At 33.3% G+C, this 20482-nt stretch overlaps 1 protein-coding gene across 3 annotated transcripts; it reads right to left on the minus strand.

The window, feature by feature from the left end:
* Window positions 1-511: 511 nt before the first annotated feature.
* Window positions 512-19919, minus strand: Rfx (regulatory transcription factor Rfx). 3 transcript variants are annotated; one of them, XM_085195757.1, is made up of 14 exons: window positions 19696-19919; window positions 17901-17986; window positions 17254-17352; window positions 16383-16470; window positions 15780-15839; window positions 11552-11636; window positions 10425-10663; window positions 9741-10039; window positions 8523-8686; window positions 7459-7876; window positions 7025-7135; window positions 6330-6502; window positions 5266-5599; window positions 512-864 (listed from the first exon to the last, which is right to left on the minus strand). In XM_085195757.1, exons 2-14 carry the CDS (start codon window positions 17925-17927, stop codon window positions 847-849), a joined length of 2115 nt encoding a protein of 704 aa, XP_085051883.1. In that variant the 5' UTR covers window positions 17928-17986; window positions 19696-19919; the 3' UTR covers window positions 512-846. The 3 variants fall into 3 exon arrangements, with proteins under 3 accessions (XP_085051883.1, XP_085051882.1, XP_085051885.1); XM_085195756.1 differs by having other exon boundaries at window positions 512-5599; XM_085195759.1 differs by lacking the exon at window positions 15780-15839 and having other exon boundaries at window positions 512-5599.
* Window positions 19920-20482: the final 563 nt, after the last annotated feature.

The following is a 20482-nucleotide window of genomic DNA, read 5'->3' on the forward strand; positions in this document are numbered from 1 at the left end:
GTTGAAATGTCATCTTTATAGGATGAATGGAGAAACCAGGGAAGGTTTATTCCCAACCAGCTCTTCAAATAGGCAATTACAGAAATCAATTACAGAAATAACATAAACTTTATAATTTTGATTATGGCCTATATGAAAACAAATAAAGATGCAAATATCAATAAAATTACTTAAATTATGAACATGACTTCATACACTTATTTATTTTCACCACATTCTTAGAAGGGTAGAGGCAGATAGGTTCTCTACCTACTATCACACAGTTCTCCATATTTAGTCCGGAGGCGAGACATTGCGTGATTAGTGAACGAATCGCAATGCCGATTTTTGCCTTATCAAAACCAAAAATATCGATTTTCATAAAAGATTTTTTCGAGTGGGAATCGAACTAAAAATCAGTCAGACACTTTCCTACTGCACCACAATAGCCTCGTATCAAAATAATCTCGAAGCTTAAATTAAAGTATTACCTACATCAGGTCACCAAATTCAGAAGACAAATAAAAAACCATTATAAACACATGACTAGCTTTATTTCCAGACATTACACGAGCGTCCTCTCTCGTAGACAACAACAATACAAAGATGCTTACGCCGCACACTTACACTAACATTAGTTGCACCGCGCTCTTGCAAATACTGAGGTAAAATTAAATTTTTGATAATACAATTATTAGAACCCTATTTCGTATGGCGTTTTACTTTAAGATAAATATGAACTATTGTATTTTTAAATAAACATTCCGTGTACCGGACCTTGTCTTTAGTAGACAATTAGTATTGAGTTATAACATATATTAACTAAGAGACGAGCTAAGAGAGCGCGGTCCGTCCGCCATTCGTTGTTCAATTTAAACATCTGACCTGAAACAAATCAATAGACCTTACCTAGCTTTGTAAAAAAGTTAAGCTCATTTATCAGACCGGCTGTAGCTAGCAATAGGTGTTTCGGTCACAACCTAGTTTTATACAATCAATATGAAATTTCAAATACAAAAAGAAAGTAAAAACCAGGTTTCAATAATAAAACATAAAAAAAGGTTTTTATGTCTAATCAACATTTTTGTACTATACATTTCCTCGCTATAGACTTTAGAGTAATAGTTATCTCACAAAATATGACAAAAGTAATAATAATAACTTACTTACTACATACTTTTTGAAACATGAAATCGTTTGACAAAAAAACCAAGGGAAATAGATATAAAACTAAACTAAACTAAGCTTCCTAAGAAGTCTCTTATAGACACAGGACAATAATTTAATAACGCTAGAAAGCAAACATGGTTCAGATGGACAGATTATTACAGATACACTATCATTTGAAGAGACCCCCGTAGATTGACTTAGGAACGAGGCCAGGGAAGTCCAGGCCCAAAATTACATTTACATGAACATAAGTATCTGTTCAATGCCCTCCCAGAAAATCTCTCTCTAGATACGCCCATGCACTGTTTCTACTAAAATTTTTAGAAATTTTCTTAAATCAATGAAATTTTTACATTATCTTCTTTCTGAACGGCAACCTCTAACTGGCGCACATCAAAACAAAATGTTATTAACTTTTTACTTATACTTCTTTTATGGCAACATTTTATAATCAAATTAGACGATTGCTATCTACAGCTGGTCTGCGAATATCAAGACACTCATTACATATACATATCTTAGAATACGATTACATACTAAAAATTTAAGTGATAACATTTAGTTTGCGAACTTCACGGCAGCTATACTGTGAAGTCCAGTACAACATCGACCTAATCTAGTGAAATATATTAAATAAATGTTATAAAATCTTTAATTTTCGCGATTTTTACATATTCTAAATGGGACTCTTAGACCGGATTACACGTCTACTCGTGACCACGGACTACAGTGTTCAGATTTCATAACGTCGATTTTTAACTTGGAAGTTAATGCTGTTAGCCTTATTAACCTTTACACCGGTTGTGTAAGAAAGAGGATACTCTGTCCCTGAGAAAGTACTACGTGGCTGCTTGAGAGGATGTCCCCTTGCAAGACTCGACCCTGTGATTGCGGCCGTCGATCAAGCTGGGAAAGCTGAATCTCGTGAGCTGGTTTAAAACTCCGATCACTTCGTTGTTTTCCACTTTAATTGTATAGCTCAATACGCCTAAAAACGTGGAGTTTCGAAGAAATATATGAAACTATATACGTGATTAATCCGGTTTAAGTGTTACATTTCAAATAGCAAATAAATACTTCTTTGAATCGACAAAAATAATTTTGAATGCATTTTTTAAGGCATATTTGTATACTATTTCGTTTCACTATTAAGTATCTGTAGGCACGGCTGACCTCCGGGCGTGTCTATACGCGGTAAGTATTGTCATCGTAGTACAGACGTATAGTAATAATAAGGCAATATTTCAATAAACAGTCGTTTAGACTTGGCCGAATCTATTATAATATTACTCTCACGACTCATTACTAGAATAATAAACAATACTCTGGCAATAATAAATAATTATACCATTTTTTTTAATATTTGTAGCAAAACTAACCCGATTACAAAACGCAAAAAAGGGTAATTTAATTATATGATGTCTTATTAAGCTATCTTTTGATTATATCTTTCTTTAACATTTCAAACATCAAACTGCCAAGAATCATTTTGAATAAAATCATCAATTTTTCGCATAATAGCCTGACAGTTTGAACTAAAAAAAATTAAACAAATAGATAGCAATAACGTAGAAGCACAGTTTCAAAAACAATATGTTTAAATAATATAAAAAATAACAAAATTAATTTCCGCATTTTCTTAAGCAAGGGTAAGTCGAACATAAGTAATAGTAAAAAATTCGAAACTCATCAAACAATTATTTACTTTAAATAGTTATTTGACAATAAGAGAATTAAGTATATGATAAGCATATAAAGCCTATAAAATTTTAAGGTTTTCATCGATTTACGATCCTTCAAATACAAAAAAAATTGAAATCAATGAAATAACGGATAACACAAATAATAAACATAATATGCATCGAACATACAACCTCTACCTTTTTTAAATCAGTTAAAATATTTTTTAATAATATTAATAAAAACCAGAGTGTACTAGAAGCGTTATTATAAGACACATGTATAGAATGGACAGATCGTCACGTCATTTATTTGCTCTGAAACACAACCGCGGCGGCGAACGGAGTAAGGCAACGAAGGCGGTTCATACAAAAATATACAATTACACGGTTATATCCAGACACCAATAAAATATACGCTTATTATTTATTACATATAAGGAATGTGTATGAGGAGGATGTTGCGACATATGACCATACAATCCAGTAAATTCTAAATATATAAAATTATTTAATATAAAAATAGTTTTAATTTAATCGTCGAGGACAGGTTTTGATTTCCACTTGAAATAATTATTGTTTAGAACAAATTTCAATTTTCATTCTTAGGACGTGACTTTATCGTATAAACGTAAGAAATAAAGAAAGGTAAATTGCTTTACAAACCCAATTAATTTAAAAATATATTTTAAATATTAATATCTATACGGGCATTTGCACACCATAAAAAACAAAAAAAATAAAAAAGCTAGAAAGCAGCCTCTTCCACCATGAATATACATTATACATACATTTAACATACATATTAATTTACGTATATTATAAAAATTTGTTCATATATTGATAGAAGTTTGGTTTTCATAGTAAAGTCCACATCCCCCATTGATATGTTAGGATCGCTTTGAATTGTACATAAATATATACAAACACACTTAATGACATCAATTAGAATTTAACTGACAAAAAAATTTCACGATAGTCCTTCATTTATAATTATTATTGCAGTTTAAAGTCAGCTAAATAGAAAATGACTTTTAAGTGCAGCTTATAGATTAATTTCCGCGATCTTTTAGGGCACTAACTGTTAAGACTAGTGTTGCCATTCAAAATGTAATACATCTATATCTTTGCTCCTTTTCTTACTTGTTCTAGAAGGAAAACAATATTTTTATGCATTATATATAAATGGAAAATAAAATAATGTCATATATTCTTAAGTTTATAATAATATTAATGATATTTTATTTAAAAATAAAAAAACACTTAAATAGAATAAAATTGTTTACCATCAGACAAGTTATAAAAAATACATTAAAAAAATCTTGACAGATCCCGCAGTGAAATTAAAAAATAAATAAGTATTTTTAGGACTATCATTATAAGCCATTATATATCTTCTTAATGTAGAAACATATATCAGTAAGGATTGTTGCCGATAACCCTTAAAATAAAGAGTAAATACAATTAAAATAAATACTTATAGATAGATTATAAGAAAAAAATAAGTCATTAATTATTTACACCTATCAATGTCTACTCAAACTAAATGACTTTGATTTGAGGGTAAACACTTGTGTATTACAATATAAAAATATTTCTTAACTAAAATAAAAACTTTTTATGTAATACTAAAAATATTGTGTGCAACTTTTAAAAAAATATAATATGTGTGTACTAGGCTTAATTACGTATATCAATATATTACGTCTATGCTTAATTAAGTACTCACTCACTCAAACAGGTGATATTTAATAAAACAATTTGTTTTATTAAAAAAAGCGTGTCCTAAACTTCTACACTATAGTGTAGTTGAATAAAGGCAAACAGACAAACAAACTAACACTAACTTTGGTGCTCAAAATTTTTAAATTTATATTTCCATTAAAATTTAAGAAAACAAATATAAATAAGCATATTAACAAAGACAGCTTCTATCTAGATACTAATTTTTATAGAAAGTAGAATGGTTTTGTCCAAAATCTATTTTAAACAGAACATCGATTATTCGTAATTCTTATTTCAAACGACAATACTACTAATATATTAATTACAATATTTGTTATATTGAAGACAATATTTAATGAACCTTGAAACTCCTATTATAATAATTAAATAATGTATTACGGACAATATCATCATAGCAATTACAAGGAAACCAAAACGAACGGAACATATTAATGTTATTTTGAAAACACAATTGGGAGTCTCAAAATTTATTATACTCATATAGTTAAGAGTCCTATATATAACGATTATATATGAATACAGCTCTGACAAACAATAATATGACGAGCGTGACTAGATTATAGGGTATTCTTTGTTATTTTAAATGCGAATGTTACACTCAGTATATTTTATAAACTAACTAAAAAACTATGTTTTGTAACAAGTTAGCAGAATTATAATAAATAAATATTAGTTATTCATCAAGTCTTACTCGCTTAACATCTGGTTCTTCGTCATCTTCCCAATCCCAATCGTGATCAGCATCTTCCTCTTCTGAGCGCGTTGGCTCGAGTGTCTCGAGTTGGTCACGTGGGTCGAGCGGGTCGTGTTGCTCATGTGGGTCGAGAGGGTCGAGAGGGTCGTGCAGGTCATTCTGCTCGTGTGGGTCGTGTTCAGGTAGTTCGTCGTCGTCATCCATCGCTCTCTGCATAACCGCTATGGGCGGTTCTCGACGGTGTTCTGCTACGCGACGCTCGATTAGGAAACTCACGTACTCGTCATAGAGGAGCCGGATTAGATGGAACGAGCCAAACGATGCGGCAGATCTGTAATAATTATTATTAAAAAGTCAAGATCTGTAATAATTATTATTAAGTAGTAAGTACTTAATAATATATGTATGGTTCAATTCAACTTTTTAATCATATACCTATATTGATGTTTTATAAATTTATGTTTTTAGCCGTGGGGATATCCCTATTCAATGACAGTTCCTTTTTGACAATGGGGCTAAGCAAAAATGGACCTGCTTGAGTGCTTCTATCAATTATACCCTAGATGAAGGATTACAGTTTAAAAAACGGCAAGAGAAATACAAGCACAAAACATTTTGTGTTCTTATTCGATTTTAGTATGGTCCAACCTCAGCCAACGTGCGGACGTGCCAAAATGCGTCAGTGTGCCTTATAAAATCAGTATTAAACAATTAAATACAAGCATTTCATAATTTGGCCAATATTTGCGATTACCAATCTGCGATCTGAAAAATTTGCGATTACCAGTCTGGACTAAATCACACATGGAGTGGATGTATTAATTTTGATAATTGTTTTAATCTTTTTTTTTCTTATAGGTTTTCTACTGATCTATTTTTTTATACATATTGGGACAAAACAGTCAGGACACTACAATAAGTCAAACATATAGAGTACCTTGCTAGCGTGTTTGCTGGTGTCTATGGAAGAATCTGTAGTTTCTGTAGTTCCGTATGAGGTTGAAGTTCCGCGAGTCATAATAATATAACTTTTTGGTGTTTACTTGTGCAGGCACTCTTACCTCAGGGTGAGCTCGCGGATGACCAGCGACGAGTAGAAGGACCAGTCGAGCAGCAGGCGGCGCGCGCGCGGCGTGTAGTCGGCGCGGCGCTCGTGAGGGGCCAGCGCGCCGCGCACGCTCGCCTCTAGCCACGCCGCCCACGCCTCCAGCGGCGCGCCGCGCCCCAGACGCGCCTGTATGCCACAAAAAATATGTGCTACAACCGAAGAGACCTCAAGCCCTAGTTCCAATTGAAATAATATTTTTGTATTGGATACTCTCTTTATTATGTGAAGCTATATTATATATAAAATCAGCTTCAAGCTGTATCTCGCACCGCAGGGTAGGCAGAGGGAACCTAGTGTTAAGACACTCTGTTCCCCACTTCCCACCGAATTCTGGAGATATTGCGTGTTGAGGCGAAGAAATAAAAATAGAAATTTAAATAAATATTTTATTTCTTCGAATGGGGAATACACCCACAACCAGACGCGTTTTCAGTCACACTTTGTGCCACAACGCATTTTCTTCCATAGTTTACATCCGTATATGAGGGTGTTTTAAAAATCAGCATGCCCCGCACTGTGCCACAGATAATTGTTATTTATTTCCATTCCACCACGCTGCAAGAAAAGTCTAGTGTAAACATGTATTAACACTGCTTTATGCGAGATACAGTGTCAAGCTAAAAAGAATAATAATTATTTATATTTTACCTTAAAATCAGCTTCTAATTTGTGCGCGGTGTTAGCACTGCCGCACGCGCAGGCCCAGGCCGCTTGCTCGCGCACCACTCGGAAGTCCACGCGGTTGAGATCCGATAGCATCTGTTAAAAAATAATTTTACATAACTGGCTGTATTGGCTGTAATAATGACTATTTATTCATCATTAGATATAATACAATATATTGATAAAATCGATAAACTAAGTTAAACTATTACGAAAATTATTTATTAAAGTATGAAATAACGAACAGTTTAGTAACTACTGAGTGTATAATTGTGGAATACACCATTATGCCACACACTTGCAAATAAGCCAAGTATAAAATAAAAATATTAAAAATACATTATGTATTAATTTAGTTCACTAAGTTAAACCTAAAAAACAAAGATACATTATAAATGAAAAGTATAATATTTAACAACCTGCTGTATCTGGTGCTGGTTATTGAGAACGGCGCGCGCCGCCTGCGCCAGGTGGTTGAGAGAGGTGTAGCGGCGCAGCGCGGCGGCGAGCGCGGCGGCGGCGCCTGCCTGCGCGCGCGCCGCCAGCGGGGGCGCCGCGCCCGCGCCGGCCCGAAGCGCACCTTCCAGGCTCTTAGCGAAGTTGCGGATGGCCTGCGTGAGCGCGGACGGGATGGGGCGCAGCACGTCGGGCAGCAGCAGCTCCACGGCGCGCTGGTGCAGGCGCAGCTCGGCGCGCCGCAGCCACGCGCAAACGTCGCGACGCGCGGTCAGGCGCAGGCCCGCGCGCCCCACGCGCCGCCAGAAGGCGCGCCGGCAGCGCTCTACGCCGCCCGTGTCCAGCGCCGCCACGGCCTCCAGGAACTCTGCACCGTGTTGTCTGCTCCAAAATTGGGTGGAAAATTAGTAACAAATAGAGTTAATAGTATAATAATTTAAAATATTCTATTATCTACCGTATCAGGGTGAAACAAAGACAGATCCCTCACTACGCGATGAAAATAAAGTTATTATTGTTCTTATTAAGTAAATCATTATGTTTTCTAAATTTTATAATTAATAATTTCATAAAGTTTTGTTTTTAATTAAATTGGCAAATCGCAAGTTTCATAACATAAAGTTACATGAGAACAAAATAATAAATACTTTTCACACAACAGCATATATATATATATATAACTTAATTGTTATAAGCCCGCTGAGTTTCTTTTCAGGTCTGAGGCACTAACTTTTGTGAACTGGTAGTAAATTACTTGACATTAAAAAAATAAGCCTGTAACTTTTTATTTTGAATAAAAATATTTGAACTTTGAATTTTTTTAATTTTGCTAGGAGACAACGCTAACATTATTTTATATCACGCGCGTAATAATCTACTTATACAAAATTGTAATTACTTAGTAAGTTCGTAATTAGGGGATCATAAAGTAAGAGATTTGACGTAACCTAGCGATATAAATATAATGGAGCGAAATACTACCAGGAAATCATAAATAGGTAAGAAATGATAGAGAAAGATGCCAAACCTATGATGTTCACTTAGCTGTCGCAGCGCGTCGTGCGGTATGTCCTCGGGCAGGCCGTCCACGTGTAAGTCGGGCGGGTCGGGCGCACTCACGGCGCCCAGGTACTGACGGTGCGCGCCCGCCGCCCCCCCTGCGCCCACGCCAGGGCTCTGTTCTACATGATCCTATTACAGTTATAAGAGAAACTTCTTTGAATACATGAGGACATGTTTAAAACTCATAAACAAATTTGATAAGATATCATCGTTAAAATAAAAGTCTGGTTTTGTTGTTACAATAGTTAGCATCACAGTAAAAATATATTATTAATATAATAAAAATATAATATAATAATTACTATAATGTTTACATAAAATTTGGCTTTGATTATTCGACAATGATGTATCGTATGATCATGGTGATTCACTGATATCATATATAACCAGCGTGAGCTTTGAATTTGGTGGGAATACCGTAGTAGTCGGGGAGACTGTGGCTTTCTGTATCATTTTTTATGAATATTCCTGTATTTTCAAAACTCTACATTTTCGTGGTCTTTTTTGTGTACTCGTATATGTTTATAGTGTTTATATTTAAGTATTAAATCCAAGTAACTATTTAATAAAATTACTATCGATTTCACATAAAATTGACTTTGGTAAAAAATAAAACTAGTTACAACTTGCCCCTTGTTAGATGCTAGGCTAGATGTAACAGGCTCGGGGTAGAACTAGAAACAATTCAAAATGTAGAAAAAAAAGTTAAAATTTTAAAATACATCCACTCTATGCTTGTTTTAGTCCAGACCAACCAATATGCGTAGTCGCAAATATGAGGAAATATTTGTATTTAATTGTTTAATACTGATTTTATAAGGCACACTGACGCATTTTGGCACGTCCGCACGTTGGCTTAGGTTCGACCATACTAAAATCGAATAAGAACACATAGTTCTCCGTGCTCGTATTTTTTGCCGTTTTTTAGACTGTAATCCTTCATCTAAGGTATAATAGATCGAAGTTATGTAGCCAAATAAATACTTAATGTAACATAATTAACAATATATAACATTAGTTCAATTAAGTATCCAAAATATTGTCAAGTGCTATTCACTACGCCATCACGGATAAAAACGGCTGTTACTATTTATTTCGTTCAACAAGCTCTAGTCTCCCCTACTATTCGGAGTTGGTATGAGACAGGAACCACTAAAAATACATAGTAAACAATATAAGTGACCTGATCATCATCATCTTCCTTCAATCCGGTGGCGATACCATGTCTCACGTGATCGCTGTGGTCACTGTGGTCGCGCTCGTGGTCGTCCGCGTCGTGGTCGGCGCACACGCTAGGCTTGGCGCGTATGCCGTAGTAGTGGTACTTGGAGTTGCCGCGCGTGCCGAGGCGGCGCGTGCGCAGGCCCACGAACACGGAACGGATGAGCTTGCCGAAGGAGGCCGCGTTGACGGGCTCGAGGCGGTGCACGCTACAGTGGCGCAGGTAGTGCGCGTACAGCGTCGAGCGGGGGAGGGATACACCTATGAAAACAATTTTACTGTATATATATAAAAAAACATATCATTGTTTACTTAAATAATATCTATAAGCGGTAAAATATATCTTTAAGTTTAAACAATTTATTATATAAGGAGAATAGGCAAACGAAAATATTAAAGAAATATTTAATATTCCCACTCGGAGAATTGAAATCACAACCGTCGTGTTTGCACGCTTGTGCCCCAGCACCAAGGCGGCCTCTCAATACAAAATAAACAGGAATATTTCTCTATAGATAACTCTAAGATTAACCACCAAGTAACTGTAAATAATAAAATCAACAACCAAACTTCACCTGTCTCACAATGGTCCAGAACGGTGGTTTAAGCTAATTTTATACCCGAGCAGTAAGTTACGGCTACCCACCTTCGGCCGTCTCGTAGTGGTCCAGCAGCCACTGCACGGTGGCAGGCGGCATGCGTGGCGCGGGCGCGGGTGACGCGGGCGGCTCGGCACCGAACGCGAACTCCCCCCACTCCTCGGTGACGGCCGTGACCGCCGTCACAGCCGCGCCCGCCCCCGCGCCCCCACCCCCGCCCGCGCCGCCTTCCGCCACCGCGCCCACACTCGTCACGTTGTACACCGGGTACGTGCGGAGTGTCTCCCTGTTGGGGATAACTTGACTAATTATATCAAGTACTAGCAACCTAAACGCTTAAACTTATCGGTATATTATAGCCAAAATCAAAATCTTTATTTAAATTGTAACCTATATTGTATAAGTAGGTTGACTCCGCATATCTTATATATACGAAGAGATCACATCTCCATAGCATTCATCTATCTTTCACATTTCTTCTTTAATAAACAAGTTTCGCTGTTACATACAGCGTTATTTATTTTTTTGGTTTTTTCACGCATTTATTAGGATAACTTAATGCCGCGGTTTATTTATATATCTTCATACCAAATGTGATGAAACTCAAAAATAGACAATTCTGTGGAAACCTTTTTGTTATATAAACATAAATCTTAAAACAGGCTTACAACTGTTTATTGATCATCTTTAGAGAAATCATTTGTATAGAATCATGGAATAAGTCTGTGAGTGATAGATGTATTGATGTATCAAGTACTTTGATATTTTTAAGAAAAACTAAGATAATATGAGGATAAAAAAGGGCAGAGGCGTGCGACACTAACCGCGACAGGTTGTAGGTTCGTTTCCCACTCGAGGAAATTAAATATTTAATATTTTCATCTGGTAACAAGACAATTCGCTTCGTTGTTTAGCCACTTAACACGCAATGGCTCTAGGACCCGACGGACTTTTGGACTTTTTTTATAAAAGTTCGTAATATTATATGACAATAATTACTTTTTAGAGCTTATAATAGACTGCACGTCTGCTCCGCATTCTGCTATATGCTATGGGCAGAAGGAACCTATTGTTAAAACACTCTATTCCCTACGAACGGTCTAACTTTCGAGGCGCGTTACTTGTTGAATGACGGAACTCAACGATGCAAAAAAAAGCAAGCATTCATACTTACATATGAGTTTGATGTCCAGTCTGTGTATATATCTCCTGGGGCTCCACATACTGGACGTGGTAGTTGACGCCATTGCCGCCCTCACCTGAAAATTTAATTATTTTAATATAAATCTTATATAAATGTCTTAATTTGTATTTGTAATATATGATACCACCGAAGCAATATCCCATGGTTTATCTGTTAGTCGTTTTAGTATGTTTCTTTGTTAATATGGTAGTTATTGATGAAAAGCATTTGATAATTACAATTTTTAAGTATAATGTTAAAAATAAATATACACTAAATATTTTATAATGTATATGTCGTGTAAATTATGAAGACTCATAATAATAACTTTCAATTCATTGAAGACGATTGATTTTCCTAAAATAACAACAACTTATAAGCTTAACATCAAACGGCCATCAATTATAACAAAGACAACGCGCCACGTATCATTATAGATAACACATATACATAGGTATGTTGTTATTCCATATATTCGAACAATATATAATTAAATAATAAAACTAAACATAATACGAATAAATAACACAAAACACGTTAAAAACTGAACAGCTGTATACAAACAATGAGGTCAATACATAATACAGTACAAGCAAGTAGTTATCTCACGTTCGACGCTGAACTGAAGCGGTTGCAGCATAGCTTGCAAGTCGCACGGGTAGTACGCGCGGTACCGCGGCACCTCCATGCCGCTGGAGGTCTCCCGGGCAACTCAACGCCGGGACCGCGGGCAGAGCGAGAAAAACGCCTCGCTTACGTTTTCGGTTTATTGTCTATTGGATTTTTGAAGCTATAGCTTTTCTTGGTAGCTTATAGCTTCACCTTTTTTCCTCTTTGCGTCAAATTTTCGAGGAATTGCGTGTTGAGTGACGTAGCTCAACGTCAGGCTTTGTCTTCTTACCATAGCTAACTATATTGTGTCTATTTGTGTTTAATCCATTGTAATATACGAGTACCATAACCACTATATTTAAATAGGTTGTGATTCTGATCATAACATAAAAATATCAGTTTTGTAATTTTTATAGGAAGCAATCATGTTTATATGGATTTTGGATAATACGGCTTTATAGAATAGTAATTTTAGAATAATTTAGTAAAATAATTTTGATTTATTCCATTGTTGTGTATTCTGGACAAATTTAAAATATTTATTCTGGTACTTTTGGGCCTATTAAAATGTCAATAAAGGAAGCTATCGTCAGTTCCAAAGGCAGTTTTGATTCTCTCAATTTTGTCCCTTCATTTCAGCTTTAACATTATCAATTAAAATAAATCTTTTGTATATTTTATACACACAAAATTACTAATACAAAACATATTTTAAACGCACACAAAATTGAAACAGCTCCACAATTTCAGTGGAACACAGTCCTAACCGTCTGCCATCTCGCTTTTCATCTCATCAAATCAAAGAGCACCCCACCTGTACACGCCCATTGTAAAAGCGATATAATTGCGAATCCCCCCTGGTACATGCTCATTGGCCATATAGTATGCCATGTTTACTAATTGATTTGTTAAACCGACATTGATACCTTGATAACGAGGCAAAAAAATGTTAATTAAATTTTTTAGAAGATTATTCTGTACTACCATAATAAAAGAAATAACCTGTGCATGAAGCCTATGAAAAATAAACTTTATATGATGAATGAGAATTGAGGAATATAATTGAATTATTTTTAAAAATCAAACGAATATCGAAAACCTATTTACATATTTAGAACAAAAAAAAAAGTACTTAGAATATCAAAACAAATATAACAAATTAACATGTAATATCTTATGAAATTCTTATAAAACAAATCATATCTAAATAAAATATTTGTAAATTAAATTCGGATATCAATATATGATAGAAATTAAATAAAAACACGAGTATATAAGCCCCTTGTGCTCTGTACATAAAATAAGTAAACACAAAAAGAAGCGTCGCAATAGACGCAGACATAACGGCGGACGTCATATAAGAGGTAGCCAAGCGACTTTATCATATATATTATTACTATTTATTAAAACATTGGATTTTATTTATATAATATATATATATATTGTAAAGTACGTACAAACAATACAAAACGTATATCTATGTATAAACCAAAAATAATAAAAACTGTCTTATGATGGACATAAACATAACCGAAAATTCATTGCATTCTTCTTCTTCCTCCTGGCATTAATCCCGACTATTGCCAGGGCCTGCCTTCCTACTCAACCTACTCCACTTCGCACGGTCTTTTGCGAAAAGACCTGCGAATGTATTGTTAAAGCAATATTATTTCATATTACTTTACATTAGATAACTTACAACTTACTAAATATTTCTTACAGTTTTATTGTAAAAAAAAAACTTTCAAAAAGAGCATTTGACATTTTAGTGGTAATAGTATTATAATATCATATCTTGTTAGACATAATATTATAAGACTATTTCATTTCATTGGTGTTATTAATATCAACTGTTATTAATATCAAATCAATCGTGGGACACAAGCGTTCGACTGTCAAGACGCGACAAGTTGTGGGTTCGATTCCCACTCGAGGAAATGATATATTTAATATTTACACCTCCTCGCTCTAGTAATGAGGCAAATTGCGAGTTGTGCCTCCACAATTCGGTGGAAAATGGGGAACGGAAGTGTCTTAAGATGAACGGGGTGTCTTAACACTAGGTTCCCAGGGTACCTGTGCCTACTATTTGTAAATAGAGAGTTGCCATTAAAAGATGACACCGCGCAAAGCAAACAATAAGATACAAATAAATGTTATATTCTTACAAAAAGTCATATGTACCGTTCTGTGTCTATAGTACAAACCTATTTTGAGTAATTATGTCATTTTTGTAATAACTATGACTCTTTAATTTTAATATGATATTATAATGCTGAAATATAAAACAAGAAAATATTGCAGTGTAAAGTTGAAATTAAGAAACAGATGCAAATAATTGCATGTGTACCAACTTAAATTCAAAGATTCATCAACTTTTGTTATATCGCTTTATTTTTGCTTATATCGACATAATAATATGTACCTAATTGATGAGTATTCTCACTTTTGTCATCGAAATAGTGTCTTAGGGGCAAAGACGCTGGCAGCTGTGACACAGTTTACACTAGTACGGCTGCCATCGCTCACCTCTACTAAATTGTTGTCTTGTTTTTTCCATATTCTAACGAAATCAAAGTGTATATGTAACATTTAATTACTGAATAAAGCATTTATTATTATTATTAAAAAAACTTGCGATGAGGCGGATAATTAAATTCAAAAAAAAAAAAATTCAAAAATCTAAACTTGTTTATAAAAACAAGTTGTAATTTTTATTAAATTCAAACATTAGGTAATCTATAATGATTATATTTTAGATACAAATAAAAAGGATTGGAAATAGATAGGATTTTTTTGTATATATATATTTTAAATAAATCGTTTGTATTTAATTAGGACCTGTCAAATATTAAATAAGTAACAAAAAATGTAATAAATTTAGTATTACAGCCACATTGCTGACTGCTGATCAACTGAACATAAGATACAAACACGCACGCGTCACATCAAAGGTAACCAAGCAAGTGTATTACAATATAACAATGAAAGGAACACCCCTATGATAGTGCATTGATAATGACCGCTCAGGTAGATAATCCAAAGGGGAACACAATTATCCGTTATTAGGATTTTTTATTGAAATCAGCCCCTTAATAATATTCGATTTAGCATTTATTTGCAAAAAATTAAGACTTATTTTCGTTTGATAGTAAAATGTCTATAATAAAGGGTGTACTAAATACGGTATCAGTTATACAGGTGGGAGATAATCAGATTGAGATATAGAATGTCAGAGGGTAGTTTGTTTGGACAGTACGTCAAAGGTTTCCTTAGATGTGACCGTGTTTATATCAAAAATATTATTAATACAAGAAAGAATAGTCAACTGGCACGTTTGGAACGCTATAATCTAAAAACAGAACAGGAGAAATAAAAGCGTCCATATGATAATTTATGGTAAGTTTTTTAAATATTGTTTAAAAGCTTAATCCATGACAAATTAATCACGGAGCTAAACATCCCATTAGTATTGTTATAATAATGTGTTATACTTTTAAGCAAAAATGCTAATTAAAATAAAGCAAAAAAAATATGATTGAATGTTGTATGATAAAAAGTAGGCAATAATACAGAAGTACATAACAAGGAAAACATAAACACTTGCTTTCGTGATCACTCTGCACCTCAGACTTCACGTGCGGATCTCGCTCCCAAGCGTCGTCAACTGCGCGTTCGTATCAATAATTAAATAAAGTGCAAAAAAAAACACAAAACTATGCTACGAAATACATGCTGTATAATATACTTAAAATTTATAAAGCTGTACTATTTTATATTATATAGAAAAATAAAAATTCTCATTACCATGTAGTTAATATTATATAAACAGTTTGTAAAAAAATTTTTTTTAATGTAACTCTTAAAGTTCTTAAAATAACAACTAATAATAATAAAAATAGCGCTAATAAGAAACACTAATACAAAATATTGATTTTTATTAGCCTAATTGTAGGATTGTATTTTTTAGTGAATCTTTATATCATTCAGACGCCATTCAAGATTTAACTAAAAATATAATTATAGAAATTATTGCTATAATTCCTGCTATAAAGCAGAAGACAAAGATTGTTCAAAACATTATAAATATCTAAGATCTCTAGACTATGACTAAAATAAAGAAATATATAAACATAAAGACTACTACTACACATGAATTATATAGCAAATTATACAAAATGAAGCATAATATATGTAACATAATACATACTGGTAACAATGTAGGTGTGTTGAGGCTCTGTCGTAGGACTAGAATGCCCCGAACTATCACCATTCACTTTAATCACCGTACTCGACACCTGGAAAAAAACGTTTACATAACGTCAATGAACATTATATAATAAAGTAAGCCAATATCTATTCAAAATAAAACCATTTAAAAGCCCCCAGTAATCTATGTACATACGCTGCATTCAAGTAAATTTGTTTGGTGACGTCCAACAGGATAAACCTATCAAAGAAACTAACCTTAATTCCATGAAAAAATTGTTGCGAACTTCGTATTCTTGAGAAATATAAAACAAAATATTGCCTAATACATCATCAAACAAGATATATAGATCTATCGAATAGTAAACTAAAGGTACCTTATAGAAATGAAGGCACTTTGTAATCTTATATATATGAAAATTGTTTATATTTACTAATTATAGGCAATAATTTATCAGTGACGTCAATGTAATAGATATAAATTTCAATTTAATATACAAAACCAAAGAAAGTAAACAAAGGACAAATACTTAGAACGCAGTAGAAGTAGGAGCGTTTGCTAGAAGATCTCTACGTAGGAGGCGTCAGAATCATTTCGAATTTGCAGTTCGTAGATAGAGGGGCTCGGACAATGAAGGTGAGCCTTAATACGCATTTAAAGAGATCCCTAAAGCTACATCTTTGTCGCAACTCTCAGGTTTACGGTTGTGAGTTCGATTCTCAAAAGGTGGAATTAATTATATATATAAAATTTCTCGCTCTAGTAAGATGAAGAGCATCGTTGAGTTCGGCGACTCAACACTTTAAAATTGGTTGGTGCGTGGGAAACGGAGTGTGTCTACCCTTTTATATGCGGGAAACTAAAAAAATACCTGTTGTATGGCGTGCTGCAAGTGGATAGCGTTAGGCAGTTCTGGTATAACGATGAGCTCCTGCACTTCAGCAGGTGACGTGCCACCTGTTCCCGCGCCCTGTTCACAGTTTATTAATTCATAAATAATTATTTTATTTAGACATTAGATTTTCTCGGAAACAATGTTTTATGAAATGAACTATGTGAGATAAAATCTTTGGAAAACTGAAAATAAATGTATTTTTTGACTTCATTTCTTGAGATTTATGACCATCTCTTAGATTTGCTGTTATAAATTTTCAAAGGTTCTTCTTTAAATGACTTTAAATTTCTTTAAATTACTTCTCAATTCTCATCTTTTAATCCAAAAAGAGATGTCGTATAATGAGCATCATTACTCAAACGACATAAAAGGGTCACTTTCTATTAAATGAAAACGACATAAAAGGGTCACTTTCTATTACTATGTTAGTGTAGAATAAATAATCTATTAATAATGACTCCCTTAAAAGAGATTTAAGACGTACAAACCAAGGTATAAGGCAAGTCGTCAGCTTGAAAATTAAACAAATTTTATTTCTATACATACTTTGTAGAACATCATATTGCACAATATTGACAAAAAAAATCAAAATAAAAATATATTAATTAAATTTTCGCAAAAACCTGCGAGGGCGCCAACCGCGCCGCCATGACGGGCGAGGCAGGCGGTGACGACTCAACCAGCACCTCGTCGCCCGCGCACTCAAAATCTGGAATATTAGTAATTAATATATAATATTAATATTATTATTTGTAATTGTGGTAATTTTATACATATAACTATATTATCAACAGACTTAAAAATACATATTGAATAGGCGGAACTTAACGCCACGCTTTGTCTTGTTACCAGCGAGGAGAAATGTAAATACATCCTCTTAGTGGGAATCAAATCCACAACCATATGTGCATTAATGCATTTACAATAATATGTGCGCCATAGCAACCACAACACAAGACTATATTGAAAAAAAAAATGTTCATATACCAAATAAATAAAAATCAAATATATAAATATTAAAATATGTATTAAGTTTGATTTTAAAAATATATATAAATATTCATTTATCATGTTAAGTATGATTGATTTGACTGCATTTTTTAAGATATCAAACTAAACTTAATTTATCTCTAATAGAGCCATTGATCAATTACCAAACAAATTAATTAAAGTATAAAATTAAGTGCTATGTTGCAATCTAATTTTATAATTGTTACATAAAGAAAAATATTTTTTATTTTCCTATATATAAAAAATATAAAAATACATATAATTATTGCATACAACTTTAACATGAAGCTATAATAGTCAATATATAAAAAGTATAAATATAAATTAAGGATTTTAAGAAAGAATACAGAATACATAAATATGCATCAAATTAATATTTAATTATTTAGGAAACAATATAAAACTTATTTATGAAGTAGTAAATAACAAATTTAGCTAAAATGATACATAAAAGCTAATAAATGGAAACATAAACATAATAAAGAGTTGCAAAATCTTGCATAACACTCTCCAAGGTGATAGAGATGTTATTGATCTGTTTCAAGCCGAGCTCGGAGCCGGGTATCTGGGGTGTAACCTGGCAACACATCCCTCCTCTCTTCCCACAATACTTACTCTCCAGGTAAAACACATTCTCAAAGCCCATCTCAGACATTTTACACAAGACCTTAGTTTTAAATTGAACAGGAGACAACTAACACATTATTATAACTTTCCACTGTCATTCGGTATTGATTAAACAACTGTATCTAGGGAGTGCTTTTCGGCTAGTTGTTGGCTTTGTGATAGTGGGGGTCTGCAGGTGTGTTATGCATGGTTGACACCACCTGTCTGATATGCATGGCTGCCCATATTCCCCTATTTGATAAATTGCATGTGTTGTGCTTAAATTATTGAAATTATAGGTAGCGGTCATCTATCTATATACATGTGTTCTGAACATGTTTGCAATATACATTTTGTATTTATTTTTTTGAGTGTGGTACTGCGTTTGCCCTTTTTTTATAATATTTTGTACATTCTTTTAAATATTGCTAAGCTTGTGTTTAAAATACATGTGTTGGATATGTGTAATAAGATTATTGTTTTAGATTAGCTGATTCAACAAATTCATGTTTTGTGAAAATTTTTAACTATAATCGTTGACGAGGCGAAAGTGTGGGTGGTCGGCGCTATCCGTACCAGGCGCCAGTAGCCCTCCTATCCTGAATATCTACAAAAACGATAAAATTAATGGGCGATAGGCTTTCCATTTGATAAGTAACGGGAAGTAGGGGAACGATTTAGAAGAGAACTGAAGATAAAAGATACAGGACGACTTACAACAATCGAAAAACAAATTTTACTTTTCAGTAGTTTGTTTAATTTTGTAAATTATTACAATATGAAGAAAAATTGGAAACCCACCTGCCAGCCATTCTAATCTGTCAAATAATTCATCACCAGAATATTATGCGATAACGAGTTTAAATAGATATTTTTATAAAACTTTATTAATATTTAATAATAATTAACGCAGTTTACTAAGATTCAACAAAATTTTATGTAACCCATACAGTGTTGTTGTAGCTACACCCGTTTCCTAGGCTACGGATCCGTCCGGGCAAAACCAATATAAAAGTCAATGACTGACAATGTATCAAAAAATATGTTTGGTATACATTTGTGATTTATATTTTTTAATTATATAAATATAATATTTATTTGTTATTTTAATATTTAATTTTTTATACATTTTTTTTCAATTATTACTTATTAATCTTTTCATAAGAATATTTTTTTTATAAGAACAACGTAATTTAAAAAGACAATTCGAAAAAAAGTTAGCTACTGAGACATTTTACCTTCAACATCATAAACGTATACCGATAACTTTATTCCATCATAAGCTTCAAATTCCTCATCTAATTTATTCATCTCCATAATATGCTTTTAAATTGTTATGGTATCTTGTAATTTAAGAAACAGCAAGTGTTTCGGCGATCACCTTGGTAATTAATTTTATTTATTTGATAAGAATATAATAAACTGACATGAATATATACCTTTGACTTTCTATATTTGAAATTAAATATTTTTTAAATTCACACTACCAAAAAGTTTTAAATATTTTTTAAATCCAGTCTCTTAATATAATTATTTATCACTTACTGTACTGGTGGTATTATTAGGTATTAGGTGATTGACATAAGAT

Source organism: Heliconius melpomene, chromosome 13 (genome assembly GCF_056956725.1).
Source record: "Heliconius melpomene rosina isolate 202511_hmr_F chromosome 13, ASM5695672v1, whole genome shotgun sequence".
In the NCBI taxonomy this organism is placed as follows: domain Eukaryota; kingdom Metazoa; phylum Arthropoda; class Insecta; order Lepidoptera; family Nymphalidae; genus Heliconius; species Heliconius melpomene.

Bases quoted from the DNA above. Each gene is read 5' to 3' on its own strand.
- Rfx (XM_085195757.1), bottom strand. From the start codon at position 17,927: ATGGCGGCGCGGTTGGCGCCCTCGCAG. The intron at 16,471-17,253 runs GTATTTTTTTAG...GTTTTTTTCCAG, and splicing joins TGCAGCACGCCATACAACAG to GTGTCGAGTACGGTGATTAA. The intron at 5,600-6,329 runs GTAAGAGTGCCT...TAATTATTACAG, and splicing joins ATCCGCGAGCTCACCCTGAG to ATCTGCCGCATCGTTTGGCT.